Source organism: Perca fluviatilis, chromosome 7 (genome assembly GCF_010015445.1).
Source record: "Perca fluviatilis chromosome 7, GENO_Pfluv_1.0, whole genome shotgun sequence".
In the NCBI taxonomy this organism is placed as follows: Eukaryota; Metazoa; Chordata; class Actinopteri; order Perciformes; family Percidae; genus Perca; species Perca fluviatilis.
Window position 1 is genome coordinate 17,146,802 of NC_053118.1, and position 15,901 is coordinate 17,162,702.

General features: G+C 40.1%; 2 protein-coding genes across 3 annotated transcripts; one reads left to right on the forward strand and one right to left on the reverse strand.

Annotated features, from left to right (window-relative positions):
• Positions 1-602: 602 nt before the first annotated feature.
• Positions 603-4,876, reverse strand: dscc1 (DNA replication and sister chromatid cohesion 1). The gene is made up of 9 exons (XM_039806670.1): positions 4,507-4,876; positions 3,923-4,091; positions 3,641-3,775; positions 3,328-3,418; positions 2,977-3,115; positions 2,745-2,797; positions 2,469-2,623; positions 1,774-1,922; positions 603-1,572 (listed from the first exon to the last, which is right to left on the reverse strand). Exons 1-9 carry the CDS (start codon positions 4,674-4,676, stop codon positions 1,461-1,463), a joined length of 1,173 nt encoding a protein of 390 aa, XP_039662604.1. The 5' UTR covers positions 4,677-4,876; the 3' UTR covers positions 603-1,460.
• On the forward strand, positions 3,024-15,897 carry mrpl13 (mitochondrial ribosomal protein L13). 2 transcript variants are annotated; one of them, XM_039806677.1, is made up of 7 exons: positions 3,024-3,151; positions 6,289-6,412; positions 6,786-6,879; positions 7,554-7,614; positions 9,939-10,025; positions 11,252-11,373; positions 15,339-15,897. In XM_039806677.1, the coding sequence occupies exons 2-7, from the start codon at positions 6,361-6,363 to the stop codon at positions 15,361-15,363; spliced, it is 441 nt and encodes a 146-aa protein (XP_039662611.1). In that variant the 5' UTR covers positions 3,024-3,151; positions 6,289-6,360; the 3' UTR covers positions 15,364-15,897. The 2 variants fall into 2 exon arrangements, with proteins under 2 accessions (XP_039662611.1, XP_039662610.1); XM_039806676.1 differs by lacking the exon at positions 3,024-3,151 and adding an exon at positions 5,081-5,221.
• Positions 15,898-15,901: the final 4 nt, after the last annotated feature.

Sequence of the window (15,901 nt, forward strand, 5' to 3'; positions counted from 1 at the left end):
CAGCGTCGCCAGGTCATTTTTGCAGCGCTTTGAGCCCCGAATGTTTTAGTGTAGCCCCAAATGGCACAAGGCTAGTTGTTGTAGGCAACACAAAGTTTAACTATATGGTTCAGGCTCAAACACACGGAGCTATGGAGCAGACCCGGGCCGTGCGTCGCTTTGTGTCCGCCCTGTCTGTATAAATAAATGAACCCATGCTAAAAAATGACGCCCCCCCCTAACTCAGGATTGCAAAAGCTGACCAAGTCAAAAGTTTCAGGACTTTTAGTAAAGGTCATGACTTGCAAGTATAGCACATTGGGTAATTGTCAGACTTTGCTATTCTGAGTTAGGGGGTGCAGTCACATTTCGGCAGGCTCCATGAACCCATGCCAAAAAAAGACTGCGCCCCCCCCTAACTCCGGATTGCAAAGGCTGACAAAGACAAACTTGTCAGGACTTTTAGTAGAGGCATTCTCTGGCAGAGGTCATACCGTGCCAAAAAAGGACTGCACTTCTTTTGTGATAGAGGGTGCAGTCAGATTTCAATTAGCACCTGCCAAAATCTAAATATTGAAATGATATCTGCATTGCGTGGAAAATAGCACTCACAATGATATATGTAGTACCAACACACTGTTGTTTATTTACAAAAAATATAGATACAACGAGAAATTAAAGCTGCAAGCAGCGATGAACAGGCATTCCGCGCACGCTCGGGGTGCCGACAGCTCCCAGTCGACGCGGCTGTTTATTATTCCCATACTAACAGGTTATTTATATGAAACCAATAGTATTTGATGCTTCTGGACTAATTGTTTCTTTCTCTGCTTCTTGCCATCTTCTAAAAATCACAAAACAATCTTCTATTCTCTCAATCATGCGAAAGCGTGTCCCCGACACGATCTTGAGTTATCTTTCTTGGATTAGATACATGCTATTGGTATTCCTAAGACTCTTACGAAAACCAATAGCATGTTAATAGCAAGAGTACAGGTAAGAATCATGTACAGACATGCTAAATAATCAGACTGCGGCTTGTTGTTGCCTCTTTTCTTCTTGTTTAAAGGCGGGTTGGCAACACTCGTAGTGCATTACCGCAACCCGCTATACTAGAGTGTGGTCTATGGTGAAGACCAGAGTTACAAAAAACATATCAACAATACGTTTGTGGGTATTTTGCATTGTTTCTAGTCAAAATTCTAATTATAGTTTACTTATTTTATTACCAACATGGAGTTTTGGTTGAAGTTGAAGCTGAAGTTTGGTTTTAGTTACAGAAACTTTATAACTTTAATTTTAAGTGTTTCTTTTTTATCATACACTTTACAAGCTAGCTACTTAAACTGCTGTGATATAGTTGACAATGCAAACAAGGAATTTTTAGGGGAAATTATTTGTAAAATAATAGTCAATCTGGGAATTAACATAACATGACCACGTTCATTTTCAAATAATTCAGAACTGGACAGTTCACATGTTCATGTAGCCACAGGCCTTCTGGAGTTGAAGACCTTGATCCCATTTTGCATTGAAGATCGAGCATATTTGGTCAGTAGAGCTCCGGTGGTCTGTTTCTCTCCACACAGGTCCCTGAACGAGGAGAAGAGGGAGGAAGCATTACACATTATGATCTATCAGATAGCCAAAGGTATAACTTATGCAATTTGTTTTTTCACTAATGTCAACTAGACAAATTCATGTACTTTTATTTCACATAAATGGTAAGGTTCCTGTCATTATGGTTATTCTTTTGCTTTAATTATGATAATGTCCTGAATGGATGACACCTACTGTATGTATGGCGTGATGTCGTCTTCTGTCCATTTCTCTCGGAGTGTGAAGAGGTGGTTGAAGCGCTCCAGCGTGTCTTCTGAGAGATCCTCCACCCGCAGCAGGGAGATGGTCTCTGGACGGGAGTTGCGGTCCACCAGGGCGACACTCTGGAAGATTTACACCGCTGTCAGCACTGCAGCCAGTTTCTCAAGAGGAGTCAGTAAGAACGAGCAGAGAGAAACAACTGCAGCAAGTCGCTCTTTTATTACAAGAGCATGATTTGAGACTGTGGTTTATGTTTTCTCAGTCTAGGTCAGAGGCAGATGGAAACTAAATCCTCACATGCAATGAAATGAGCAATAAGATAAGAGTCTGGTGAGTCTTACTCCTAGAAGCCATAGAGCTCTACGATATTACTACTGTAGTCCACCTATTTGACTTATAAAGAATGCATAAACCCATTGTGCTATTTTATAACCAGAGAGCATGAAGAGAAAGAAAAGAGGGGTGCCTGGATAGCTTAGCTGGTAGAGTGTGCGCCCCATGTACACAGGCTCAGTCCTTGTTGCAGCGGGCACAGGTTCAGCTCCAACCTGCGGCCCTTTGCTGCATGCCATAACCCCCCTCTCTCCCCTTTCACATCGTCAGCTGTCCTATATAATAAAAGCTTAAAATGCCCAAAAAATAAGTATATAAGAGAGGTACAGGCTAACCTTTAGTTGGTCCAGTCTTGCGCTCATGCCATCTGGAACGCTCTGCTGCCAGACTTCCTGAAACTCCTTCAGGTTGAACTTGATGGCGTTTTGAAGCAGCAGTAGCGCTATGCCCCGACATACTTTATCCTCATGCAGTGCATAAAAAATGTTGTCTATATAGAGGAAGGAGGATACAGAGAGGTTAGTACTGTATAGTTTCATAGTGACATTATTATGTAGGGATCTTCTACCAATTTACTACTAAAAACTTCAGTTTGGTCTGTTTTTCTTTACCGTTTTCAGTAAAGCGTTTCCCATAGCAGTTCAAGCAGTGCTCGATCATCTCTCTGTAAAGAAGGGAATCATTATTAGAACCTGGCTAAGACTAGACTTATCTAGCTTCATAACAGATGCCCAGAAAGTTGCCTTAGCCTCAACACCACTAAAAATCAACTCTTTTAGTTTAAACTGTTAATATTTTGCTTTTCCTGTTGCATGAGCATGAGGATCACATTTGTTAACTTACTTGGGTTCCAGTGGAGCTAACTCTTCCAGACTGGTTTGAAGGGGAACCTTGTTGAAGGACCAGGACTCAGAATCTACCAGCTGAGTCACATGACCGAGCAGCTTCATCTCGTAGTCGAAGTCCAACATGCGCCAGTAGCCTAGAAGACAGAAACAATGCTCTCTCTAAACACCTGGTAAGTATACATTTTGTTATTTATATTACTAAGTATAGCTAAGAATAGAGAATGGCACTGTACCTCCCAGGAGCACAACCATGGCAATGATTTCCTACCTATTTGTTACTTTTCAGCAAAAGCAACTTTATCAATTAATATACATGTAGTTATTATTCAAAAATGTCACTGTTTACCATCTATCTGAGAGGCATGAATGGTCTCTAAGTGGGTCTTTAGCTCCTCTTCACTGGCCTGGATCCTCTCCAACAGATCCTGCATTGTGTACTGGTAACAGAGGAACACATACTTACTAACAGCTACAATGACATTTAAAAGAAGTGGGACACTTACCATTAAAACACTCAAAATGTAACCGTCATCTCAGTCAGCTCTACTAACATTTATGGTTTGAAAGCCATAAACTTCTAAAAAGCCCTTCTTTACCTATATCTACACAGTCCTACAGGATATGATGATTAATTACTTCACTGTATAATATGTATTTACCCTGTTTTCCGTATTCTCCTCCTGCCCCCCTAAAGCAGGTCCTTCATAAGGATTCTCCATTAAAAGCTTCTTCAGTTTCTTCAGTTTAGGACGGTGTTTCCGCAGTTCCCAGTAGCTGTTACAAAATCCCCAGATCTACAACAGAAGTAGCAGTATTGTTAGTGTATGTAGGTCATACATGCCATTTACCATTTTGTGCATATACTACCCTGTGGGTTGGGTCTGTTTGTGTGGGTGTTACAGTTTACCAGGCAGGTACCTGTGAGTGTATTATTTCCATACCTGAGTGTGCACCACATGAGAGCTTTCCTGGCTGTTGGTTAGTTGGTCTGGTGTTCTGCATCCTGGTACAAACAGCAGCATGTTGGATGTATCGGCTATTTTTAAATCATAGGTCTTGTCACCACTACAGAGCACTGCACGCTCCTCTGCATCCCCTCTAATCACTAGACTGGAAAAAGGGAAAATGATTGTTAGTTATAATTGATTAATTACATTTACATATTTTTACATCCATCCTGATAATGCATATTGGGCCACTACATTGCACATCAGTTTAAATTAGAATATCCTCAATAACATTAATAATTTGAGTTACACAAGTAAAAAGAAGAAAGGAAAGATAGTAGTTTACAGACGTGCTCTTACCAGGTTTAAATTAATTGTAGGCCTACTGCGGAAATTATTAATTTATTAGTCAATCTACACTAAATAAGATGACTAAATTATGTTTTTAGATATTAATGAAATAATCAGACGGAACAGAATAACAGAACACAAATAGTTACATCAAACAATGACGTTACCTTATTGTCTGTGTTACACATACTATATAGGCACGCTAATACACATTATTAATACCTTACCTTTCCCCAGATTCTATGTGTTTGCACAGTGTGTCGTCCAGCTCCATCAGGCAGTAGTCTGCAGATGAAACGTTTTCCCCAAAAGACAGGCAGTGAATTGTTTTTTGTAGATCTTCCTCTTTCAGTTTGGCGATCTGCAGAGTGGCCTGAACCTCCTCTAAAGTTCTCATTTTGGGTTAGATCGATAACGTTTTGATAAATATGCCGCTTTTTGACTCGCGAAACAAACTGTCACAAACTACCCCTTTTCTAATGTACAACAACTAGTCAAAACTAATGTTGCTTTGTAGCAAGCAAATAACCAGCGGCTGTCAAATTTCCCCGCTCTCTTTCTGTCGTGGGAAGGAAGTGTGGTAACTCCGTTGAGGTGCGACGTCAAAATAGGACCGGGTAGAAACTATTACTCGACAGCAACTTAAATGAATGCTATAATAATTATCCTTGAGCATTTATTTAAAGTGTGCCGTGCGATTTACTTCACTTAGTGGGAGCGTATCCATAACATTGCGGTATATGTTGCTACATGAGCTAAATATGCACAAACCCCGTAATATAGGAACAGTGAAGACTCATATCGTGTTTCAACCGAGAGAAATTACCAAACGGACCGTGACTCACGTTGGTTAAGGGCTTTTATCCAATGGTTAAGGGTCAAATGTTTTGAGGATGTGCTAGTAGTTTCATCGAAATGTCAAGTTTCTCTAGATCTGCCCAGGTAACGTTAAGTACAAATTATACATTTTTATCTCCCAATTTAAACGTTATGTGCGTTAGGTTAATGTAACGCTTAAGCACAAATAGGCCGTTAGCTAACGTGCGTTGCTAACGAGCTAACGTTAGCCACGGTGTGAGTGATATTAATGTAACGGTATACATTTTATTGTAACGGTTAGTAATGTAACGTTAACAAGTGAACACAGCCCTCAGCAGTTCGAGAAATACACAGGTGTCAAACACCGTTGTAAACCTTCCCATAACATGCTAACATCGCCCAATCAAATTATGCTACCTTAAAGCTTTGTTTTTGTTTTCATTTTAACTTTGGTAAAAAAATTACATAGAAAAAAGGAATAGCTAGGGGATTTGATTTTGGCTTTTTTTTGACACGATTGATTATTTTGATTAATTAAAATAATCTCTTTAGTCGAGCATCTTAAAACCACCAACACACACACACACACACACTCTCTCTCTCTCTCTCTCTCTCTCTCTCTCTCTCTCATCATCATCATCATCATCATCATCATCATCATCATCATAGAGTATAATTTCTATGTCTGCCACATACCGTTGAGGAGGTTTTTGCAGACACTTATCCCTTTCTTTATATGTGGTTAATGCAAAGTACAAAGAAGAACTTGGATTGACCAGCAGTGTATTTGGGATGGTGGTTTTTGGTGCGTTCTATAAATTAGTGCGATACTGTCGCTTCATGGATAATCTAAAAAAGGTTTATTTGGTCTAGGTTCAGGTTGTCTCTTGTCATAGTAGTAAAATCCCAGGTGTTATTAATGATGACTCCTTTGTATTAAACAGTAAGCAGTGACAATGCAAGCATGCACAATACTAGGACCCTGAAACTGAAGCAGCTAAATGGAACTCAACCTCATTTGTTTTATTACTTACACCTGTGCTATCCCTACTGTGACATGTCAGAATGTCTTTTAGGAAGAGGCCATTGTCACAGAAAATGTGTCTCTTTTCTTTTTCATACCATTAAACCTGTGATGTTCCCATGCCAGTCAGTTTTTTAATACATACTTTCTCTCTTTCATCTTCCAGCAATGGGCGACCTTTGCTCGTTCCTGGTTCCTGATCGATGCCAGAGTGCAGCCTCCTGGAAAGATCGCGACCATGTGTGCTGTTAGATTACAGGGGAAACACAAGCCTATCTACCATGCACTGAGTGAGTAGGAGTCCAATCTGTCACAGGACACACACATAAAGTCATATAACCCTTACGCTATTTATAAACATCAATTTCTTTCTAAACCACAACCCACTCTTTAAGGTTGTTGCGACATGGAACGGCCATATGATGGCAGTAGAGAATAAACAACAGAACACAGCAACTTAATACAGTGACATTGTCAGAATAGGTTTTTTGGGAGGATAAATCTTTGTTAGTCTAGCAAACTAGCTGCTGTTTTTGGTATTATCATTGGCATACCAGCCGTGTCTGTCTTTCTCTTTGTTGAAATAGTCAACTATTTCTTTTCATAATTTTTACCATAATGATACTCCTGAAAATAAATATCTGGTTCTGAACATCTTTGCAGGTGACTGTGGTGACCATGTAGTAGTAATAAACACCAAACACATAGCTTTCTCTGGAAACAAATGGGAGCAGAAAGTCTACTCATCACACACGGGGTAAGTGCATACTACCTCATATGATACTTAAAATTTCCTTTTTGTCTTTGTTCTTCAGTACCTATGAACCACTCAGAAAATGTTTCAAGAAAAGCATGTCTCAGTAGCCACATTCATAGTCTATACTAAAACTTTTGTGGTCGGTTAGTTATGTTGATTTTTTTTATTCTTGACTCACAGATTTACAACAAACTGTTCGGTTTAAATGACTGGTGAAATGAAATTTCCTCTGTATAGTACTTAGTGCCTTCACATTAGAGATTGTGGGTGGTTAGTTTTGTATTTCTCTAAGGGTTGTTTGTAATACGGCACTTTAAAGGGGCACATGGTAAGGTCTGCGTTAGATGCTCTAATATCCCTTGATTGCTGAAAAGCCGTTAAAATGCATTTCCATTTTCTACAAGTAGCTAATATATTTCCTTTGTTTTAAAAGAGAAAAAAATATGTGATTAGATTTGCAGAATAAAAACAGAACGCTCTTGAATATATTCATCAATTGTATAGAAGAAGATATTGTCCTGTCTGGTAACGGTAAATGTATACTTTTATTTTCATATATATCTAATAGCTGTAAACCAGAGAAGTTTTAGGGATGTTAGAGAATAATGGTCCTATGTCATCTGATAAATGTTCAAAGAAACAAGGACTGACTGAGCTTGTCTTTTTCTCTAAAGGTATCCAGGTGGATTTAAACAGGTCACAGCTACCCAGCTGCACCAAAAAGACCCAAAAGCTGTAAGTGTCATCATCAGTATTCTCCATTTTTTTTATTATTATTATTTAGAAAGAATTCTAAAACCTCAGATGTTCCATGGTCACATTCCCTACACCCTGATTTTTTTTATTATACTGTATGTATGATTTAACCCACATTCTTGAGGATTGAGATTAGTCTCATTTCTTTGTCTGCTACATGCTGTGTAGAGCAGGTGCTTCGTGGTTTGACATTTATCCCTTCCTTCGTATGTGCTGCTCATGCATATTAATATGAAGTGCAGAGAACAGCGATTAAACTGCAGTGGATTTACACTGGTGATGGTGGTGGTTTGTGTGTTTTGAAACTCGGAACAAGAAATGTCAGTTCAAAGATAACCCCTGGAGTTTTTGGTTGTGTTGCATATTCGTGGTTTCAGGTTTACGTACCCTTCATTGCGCTACATATGCACTTAGACTTACATTTAGAACTTGATGTGACCTTCATAATGTACTTGACGAACCGCTAGCACTTGACATCTGTGTTGCAAAACATGGAGGCTTTATCACAATAGAGAAACAGCCCACTCATGAACCATTAGAGCAGAGATCTTCAGCAGGGGGTCCTTAGAGTTACTGCAGGGGGGCCACCAAATTATTAAGTGTCTTAACATGAATCCAACACATTAGCTAAATGAAATCGGCCCATTTGTGAAAAAAAAAAAAAGATAGGCTGACCGGCCTAAAGGTAAGGTAGTCTCTAAGGTTTCCACAGGTAAAGTTTATTCTAAGGATTCACTGTGCTACATTTATGTTTAGTATGAAAATATGATTCATAAAATCATGCCAACAATTATTTTTTTAATAGCTTAGTATTCTTTGCACGTATGTAAAGGCTTTAGGTTGCCCTACACATTATTGTAGGCTAAGTTTAATATGCAACTTAATTTTATCCAATAATGTAGGGGGTCCCTGATCCATCTCTCTCTCAGTTAAGGGGTCCTTGGCTTAAAAAAAAACATTGAAGACCACTGCTTTAGAGGATAAGTCTGGCGACAGTGCATTTTTATTATTGTCAACAAATCCCATGTAAAGACCAAAACCAACAAGGAATTGATCCACTAAGGAGTATTTTGTGTGTGTAGCCAAAGCCTGATATAAGCCCATTCCTCTGCCATAGAGCTCTATTAAAACTATTCATTGATTGGTTGACCTGTTCCTTTTATTACGATGGACACGGACTGTCTAGTTTATTTTTAAGTTGATGTTGCTGTCCTACTACCATAAATACTCACCAAATCACCAAATGTGTAATCATCCGCACCTGAAAATAATCCCTAACAAATGCCCTACTGTTAATCTGGTTGGATTAACAGTATAGGAAGTTATTTAGCCTTTTTAAAAGATAAAACTATATATTTGAAACCTGTTTTTCAAAAATGTACACCCCCGGTAATAATGAATAAGCTTGGGGTTTTGTGCCACAGACCATTGACATCTCACAGTGGGCGCAGGGTGCTGCTCCTGTGGCTCATAGCATTGTGTTGGGTTTGTTTTTACCACTTGCAAGTCGTCACATGCATTGTGCTAAGATCTATTTGTCTACTAGTATATGTGTTTATTGTTGCAGTAGATTATTGTCTATGGCCTCATTTTAGCATTTAACTGACCTTTTCCCACTTGATCTGCATTCTACAACAGCAGACATCAGACTAATCAAAGGAACACAATGGGTGTTTAACCTGAATACTGAGCTTCATGGGTCAGAAGTGATTGAATGTTGCACACTAGCAACAGGGCTGTTCAGAACGTTTAACATGTCAACTGCAACAGCAGAATGAGAGCCATACACAAGGGGTTTATAGACTTTCCACGTGAAATATAATGTACTAAAAAAAAAGAAAATACTGTGGAATTGCTCTTGTTATGTGGGAAACGCTAAACGTAGGTGAATGACCTGTACTGGTTTCCGTTCTGTAGTTTCAAACCAGAAGAGACATTTTCTCTGCTGTTGGCTCTTTGATGATGCAGGTTTTAGTTCAGCCGGTGACCACATACATGTGTCCTGTCGGTGGTTTAGTTATAATGAGGTTTGGAAGTTGGCGAGCGAAGAGCGAGAAACAGAGTTGGACAGATGAATGATTTGTCAGTGCAGCCTCTATCCAACATCTCTCTCCAATATTTCTGTCCAATGTCTCAGTCCAGTAACTCTCTCCAAGTCGAATTCACATTTGTGCAACCAGCCTCACATCGAGAAACAGTTTTGGATGCAAATGTGAAAAAAAAGTATGTAAGGTTGCTATAGACACTGGCTAAACAGTGAGCTGATTGCATGTCAACCTTTTCAATGTGCTTCTTGTCACCAGATTGTGAAGTTAGCGGTTTACGGTATGCTGCCAAGGAATCTGCACCGCCGCACCATGATGCAACGATTACACATCTTTCCTGATGACGTAAGTCCAGTTTCTCCGTATCTCTCCGAGCTGATGAGTCTTCAGACTGCCACCCTTACACCTTAATTAACCAGGCTTATTAAAGACAATCAGAAAGAGGGCACATTATGAGGAGCTCTGATATCATTTTGCAGACACTGACACAAAAGAATGAACCACTTTTATTCATCCAGGTCACCTTTACAATTAATATCAATTAATAACTATAAAATTAGTATATGTAGTTCGTGATTGTTGCCCTTGACTGAGGAGAGTATTGTTCCTTTTCTTCATCTACATTGTGTGTGTGTGTGTGTGTGTGTGTGTGTGTGTGTGTGTGTGTGTGTGTGTGTGTGTGTGTGTGTGTGTGTGTGTGTGTGTGTGTGTGTGTGTGTGTGTGTGTGTGTGTGTGTGTGTGTGTGTGTGTGTGTGTGTGTGTGTCCCACTGGTTGTGCGGTTGTTTCAGAAGCACTTTTACTCATTCTCACTCTTCTATAACTTAAAGCTGTATCAATCAATATATAATAATAATAATAATAATAATAATAAATACATTTTTTTTTCAGTTGTACGCTACCTGCTCAGGACCAAACAAAAGACGGACTTAGTTAGCAACCAGAATGTGAACATAGTCGAGCATTTAGCAGCTAAGGTGATCTGCAGGCATTTGGTAACTTTTATGATTGTTTTAAAATGATGGCGAAAACCACTGGCATCACACATCACAGCTTCTGCAATAAATTGAAATGAAAAAAGGACTCGACAGAACGTTAATTTACCTTGGCAGCCTGCCCAAATATTAACTGGATGTAGTTTTTATCCATGTGAGAGAACATGATTAATTCCAGGCATTGGAAGAAAATCTGATGTTCGAGTTTTGACTTGTAATGTAATACATGAGGAGTTTGATGTCAGAATATAGAAGTGAGGGAAGTCAGATACCTGTCGTTCTATTTTGGTCCTGACTTGATATACACCATCAGGGTTGATGTTGTGCAGTGTGCATCCCTAATTACAAGCAGATGGGCTTCCTGAGCCTTGTGAATGTCTGCAGTCTCATCTACAATTCAGAGCAGTTCAGGCACTGTAAAGTTGCCTATGAGTATTTTGGAAAGTGGAAATGGTAACTTCTTCTTTATTCTCAGCTTCTTTTACCTGTCTCATTTCCTTCCTTTCTCCTTGAATTTCTTGTCCTGCCCACATTGTACAGTTTAATTTCAATGTCTCCTCTGTCCACCCCTCACTAGGAGCTGCCAGACGACATACGAGCCAACCTGACGGAGGAGCTGCCGCAGCCCAGAGAAATCCCCAGGAAACTCAGCGAGTACACGCAGGAGGAGATGGACGCCTTCCCCAGGCTGTGGACACCGTATGTAGAAACACAAACACTCATACAGTCTCTTCTCAAACGCACTAATGACACAGTGCACATGTAGGTGTCACTGCGTATAAATGCTAATACAGATCAAATATACCCATATAATATACAAAAATGCATACTTACTATTTGGTGCTATTTGTATTCAATTGACTGAGCTAAACAGAAAATTCCAAATGTAAACGAGTAGTGACTCTAGAGTCATAGTGAGAGAAACAGAGTGTCTCCCCTGTGTTTTCTGACCACGGTGGGAAATCTTTAGCAGGAAAAGTTAACCCTCTCCTTGATTTCACATTGTTTATGGAGAAGGAGAACCAGGAAATTAGCCGGGGGAAATGCAACGCTACCGAGCCACGGCCGAGCGACATGCGTCGCTGCAACTTGTAGTTACATTTTTCGAGAGGTGCACGTCAGGCTACGGCGTAGACGCAGAGGGGTCTGCAGGGTTCTGCGCACGACTATAAAATGGCCTTTAACCTCTACCTTCTAGTGACTTTTTTAATTGCCTGACATAATTAAAAAAATTCCTCACTTATGAATCCTTTCTTCATCTTTTTATCCTTTGCACCATAATGAGTAATCCACACACAAACACACAATAATTTTTCTGTGTCTTGTGCTGATGAGGAACAGGCAGAAGGGGTCGATGTTGATCTGAGCACCACGTCACATTTCTACTTCTCACACCCTCTTTGTGTATACCAAACACCCTGCCTTTGGGTTACAGTAGTTGTCATAAAGTAGCATTAGGTGACACATTTAGATTATTTGGAGTATTTTATGCTGTTATATCTTTAAAAATAAATCATTATTTCAAATACTCTCAAACGGGTACTGAAAAACTGTCCGAGAAAAACGCATACATTTTTGTATTTTGCATTCAAAAGAAATGCAGCTTTAAAAATCTGACGGCAGATGGTGAAGGTACCAACGATACGGTGAACTTGACTTTAGAGGAGAGCCACAGTAGGTGGCGTGTCACTGACCATTAACCAGCGCAGTACAGTCTGTTATGTTAATGAGTAAGGAGGGACTCACGTATTGCCCTGGCCCGACCTTCAGCAGTGAACAGTGCAGGCGCTTTTACACAGTTGTGCATTATTTCCATGCTCTTACTACACAACCTATGTATTAATGGATCCCATTCTAAAGCGCGCAGACCCCCTTTTGTGGCCAGTTTCACTCTGGCACTTCAATCATGCATGGAAAAAAATAAGATGCAACATTTTTCATTGTAACTACAAACACATGTGGCTGTGGCGTGAATGCTTGTCAGCCAACAGAGAGCTGTCAGTATGTGACATGAGGCACAGAGAACAAAGACCGGCTGTTGGACGAGCAGCCACTTGTTTCTTTGGAATAAAATCCAAGGTTAAAAACTCACCTGATACTGCTCCTGTGGGAATCCAGTCATAGGAACTCACATATAGTTGTAGTACCTAAATATATGACCCTTTTTCCCATGTTGACATTTTTATTCAGTGTAGATCTTTGTGGTCTTTGTGGTGTTTCCTGTGTTGTGCTCTGATGGCTGCATACTGTAGTGCCTTGTGAGCTTTATAAATTAAGGCCATAGTACTTTATGCTATTATCAAACATATAACTGAAGGGCAATGCAATATAACAGGCCTCTCAGCTTGTGCTCTGTAGATGTGTCAGCAGTTCAGTTGTATTGTTTAACAGAAACTTTGTATCGCAAAGATTTCCGTGCTTCTCCCCAGCCTAGTTGTTGTGCATTTGAATATAAATGGTAAAATGACACAAACATGCGGGGAAAGTCAGCTGTTTTCCCACCACTTCCTGTTTGGACATATGGGGTTTCTCTGTGGGGTGTGAGAGAGCATCTGCTATTTGGCATAATCCTATTCATGGCTTTTTGAGTCGGGTATTGTCTGGCCTGAGATTAGACTGACATTGTGACCCGTGGCTTGCTGAGAATGAGAATGTCGTCCTGTTGCATTTCTCTGGCTTCACCTGTAGTAAACGTCATTCTGACAGGTTGACTGAGAGATTTCTATCTTCAACCTGCTCATCACTAACATCCAGCCAGCCATCCATCCATCCAGCCAGCCAGCCAGCCATTCGTCTCCTAGCTCTTTATCCAGGTCAGGGTTGGTCCTCGTCATCCACATCTCATTATAACACCCAAGTCCACTGGTTGTCTTAATTTGAACTGCTCAGAGCTTGTGACTGCTGGTCAGCTCGTAAAAAAAGACGAAGCGGTAAATATAAAAAGCTTTACACCTTGTGACTCCACTTTTAGCTGCATCACAGTCTAATATACAGTAACACCACTGTTAATGCAGTAAATACACTTTGACTCTCCAGGATGTGAGTACTGTGGAACTCAGTCATGCAATTTCTATGTTTCTCTACATTGTCCATCATGGGTTGTACATGCAATGTTGTGGAGTTGCTTTCGAATTGTGTTTATTACATTATTGATTTTGCAACCAATTCTTGGCTTGAAATGATGAGTGGAAGGACAGAACCATTTGTCATGATATTAGAGTCAGTTGAGCCAAATAATAGAATTCTCATACCCCTAGAGTTAACCAGCCATGCAGACAGTTTGGGTTTTATTTGTCCATGTTTTGACATATCAACCTCCAAAATGTCTGCCTCCAGCCCAACACAATGGAGGTGAATGGAGGTTTGTTTATGGTTACAGAAAGATTGAATAGCAGCACGTCGTTCAAGAAATGACGTCCCAGTCACCCTGGCCAATCCAGAAAAAGAAGAAATAGTCCCAACTATTACTGGACAGCATGTTCTGTAGATTATCCAGAGCAATAGGGACGTTGACATTATTTCTTGAAACAAAGCTGCCATTGATTTTTTTTATTTTTTTTTTTATCAATGCTGTGAAGCACTAAATTACTTTCACCTCCATTGTATTGGGATGGCAGCAGAAATCTCAGACTCTCAAAACCTGGACATCTAAAACCAAATCTGCATGGTGAGTTGCCACAAGAGGCAATTGAGATGCTTTGTTGTAATTTTAGTGTCTACAAATTATCCCAAACATTACTACAATGCTGACAGCATTTCAGTGATTCTGATGGGGTAACCCCTCCATCTGGTACTTCAAACACATTGAACCAAACATAACCCACATTTGGTTTGAATTTATTAAGTGATACCACTTAAGAGGGCTCTGAGCCAAAAACTGTTTTCATTCAGTTACTGTCCTCTTAGTGTTTGTGCCTTGTACAGACACGTACGGCATGTCTGCATTGCATTCAGCATCACTGTCAGAGTGTGTGTGCACGGTGATAAATGAGCCACTTCTTATTGTTTACTGGTCCAATCTGCTCAGCCAATCAGTGCGTGTGCTCAGGCCTGTCGCTGTGTGGTCGCCAAGGTCAAGCTAATCCTGGTTTGTTTAAGGGATGGGCCTTAGCCTAGTTAATATTCATTCAAATTCTGCCATATTCATTTTCCTGATCAAATATGTGTGTGTGTCAGGGGAGATGGGGTTGAGGTCATCGAGGGCGATTTCAATTGTTACCCTTTATTAAACACAGTTAATATTCTCTCAGAAAAGGTTGGAGCAGAGGAAAAAGATTATTATTGGATATGCCCCCCCCCCCGACACACACACACACACACACACACACACACACACACACACACACACACACACACACGGTGCTCAGACACATAAGGCAACTTGGTAGCAGAGCTATTACAATTGCTAACATTTTTCTACTTTGTATCAAACCCAATACAGCATGCCCTGATAATATCTGTCTGCTGCAATCTCTGCTCAAAATTAAAGGGGAAAAAACACAAAAATAGGATGCTGTGTCTGGTCTCATTTTGTAAAGAAAAGATAAGATCTGCGTGGTTTGTCATCTGTCACTTTCTCTCCCATGTTTTTTCTTGTAATCGGTTCTTTTCCCAGACTCTTATGCCTCCCCATACTAATGCGTTGTCTTGTGTTTTCTCTACAGACCTGAAGACTACAAGATGAAATGAAATGAAGGCTGCCCGACGTGACCCAAGCACGCAACACTGAAAGCAACAGCATCCGCGATTATATTTCTTGTTACGATGCTAAAAATCGGAGCCCTTTTATGACTTTGAAAACACAAGTCATAACCGGGATGCCAACATCATCAACACAAACTCTGTGCTCCTCTACACACAATATGCCTTGCTGTTAGTTGTATTACCCTCAACAGCAGACCTAAATTATCCAGAAACGGCTTGAGATTTCACCATGTGGCTCAGCTCTGATCAGAGAAAATCCGATTCTGTGAGTTTTCCTCTCATTGTACAACCATGAAATGATCCGATCTGGCCAATAAAAATGACATCTGTTAGCCGGTCCTGCTTTTGAAGGTTTGTGGGTTCACAGTAAAACCCCAATTAATGGGTTACTATGACAACATTCAGGTCATCAGTGTGGTTTGTCTTGTCAGTGTGTTAGAAATGTCCAAAGTGTTGTTAAAGAATAAATCAATTGTGTTTATGTGAGTTGTAAAATAGGCTAATAAACAATTTAATAAACCTG

Excerpts from the sequence above, each read along its gene's own strand:
- mrpl13 (XM_039806676.1), top strand. The coding sequence starts at position 5,195 with ATGTCAAGTTTCTCTAGATCTGCCCAG. Across the intron at positions 5,222-6,288 it reads GTTTCTCTAGATCTGCCCAG|CAATGGGCGACCTTTGCTCG; the intron begins GTAACGTTAAGT and ends TTCATCTTCCAG. Across the intron at positions 6,413-6,785 it reads GCCTATCTACCATGCACTGA|GTGACTGTGGTGACCATGTA; the intron begins GTGAGTAGGAGT and ends ACATCTTTGCAG.
- dscc1 (XM_039806670.1), bottom strand. The coding sequence starts at position 4,676 with ATGAGAACTTTAGAGGAGGTTCAGGCCACTCTGCAGATCGCCAAACTG. Across the intron at positions 2,798-2,976 it reads TTAGCTCCACTGGAACCCAA|AGAGATGATCGAGCACTGCT; the intron begins GTAAGTTAACAA and ends CCTTCTTTACAG. Across the intron at positions 2,624-2,744 it reads GAAACGCTTTACTGAAAACG|ACAACATTTTTTATGCACTG; the intron begins GTAAAGAAAAAC and ends TCCTCTATATAG.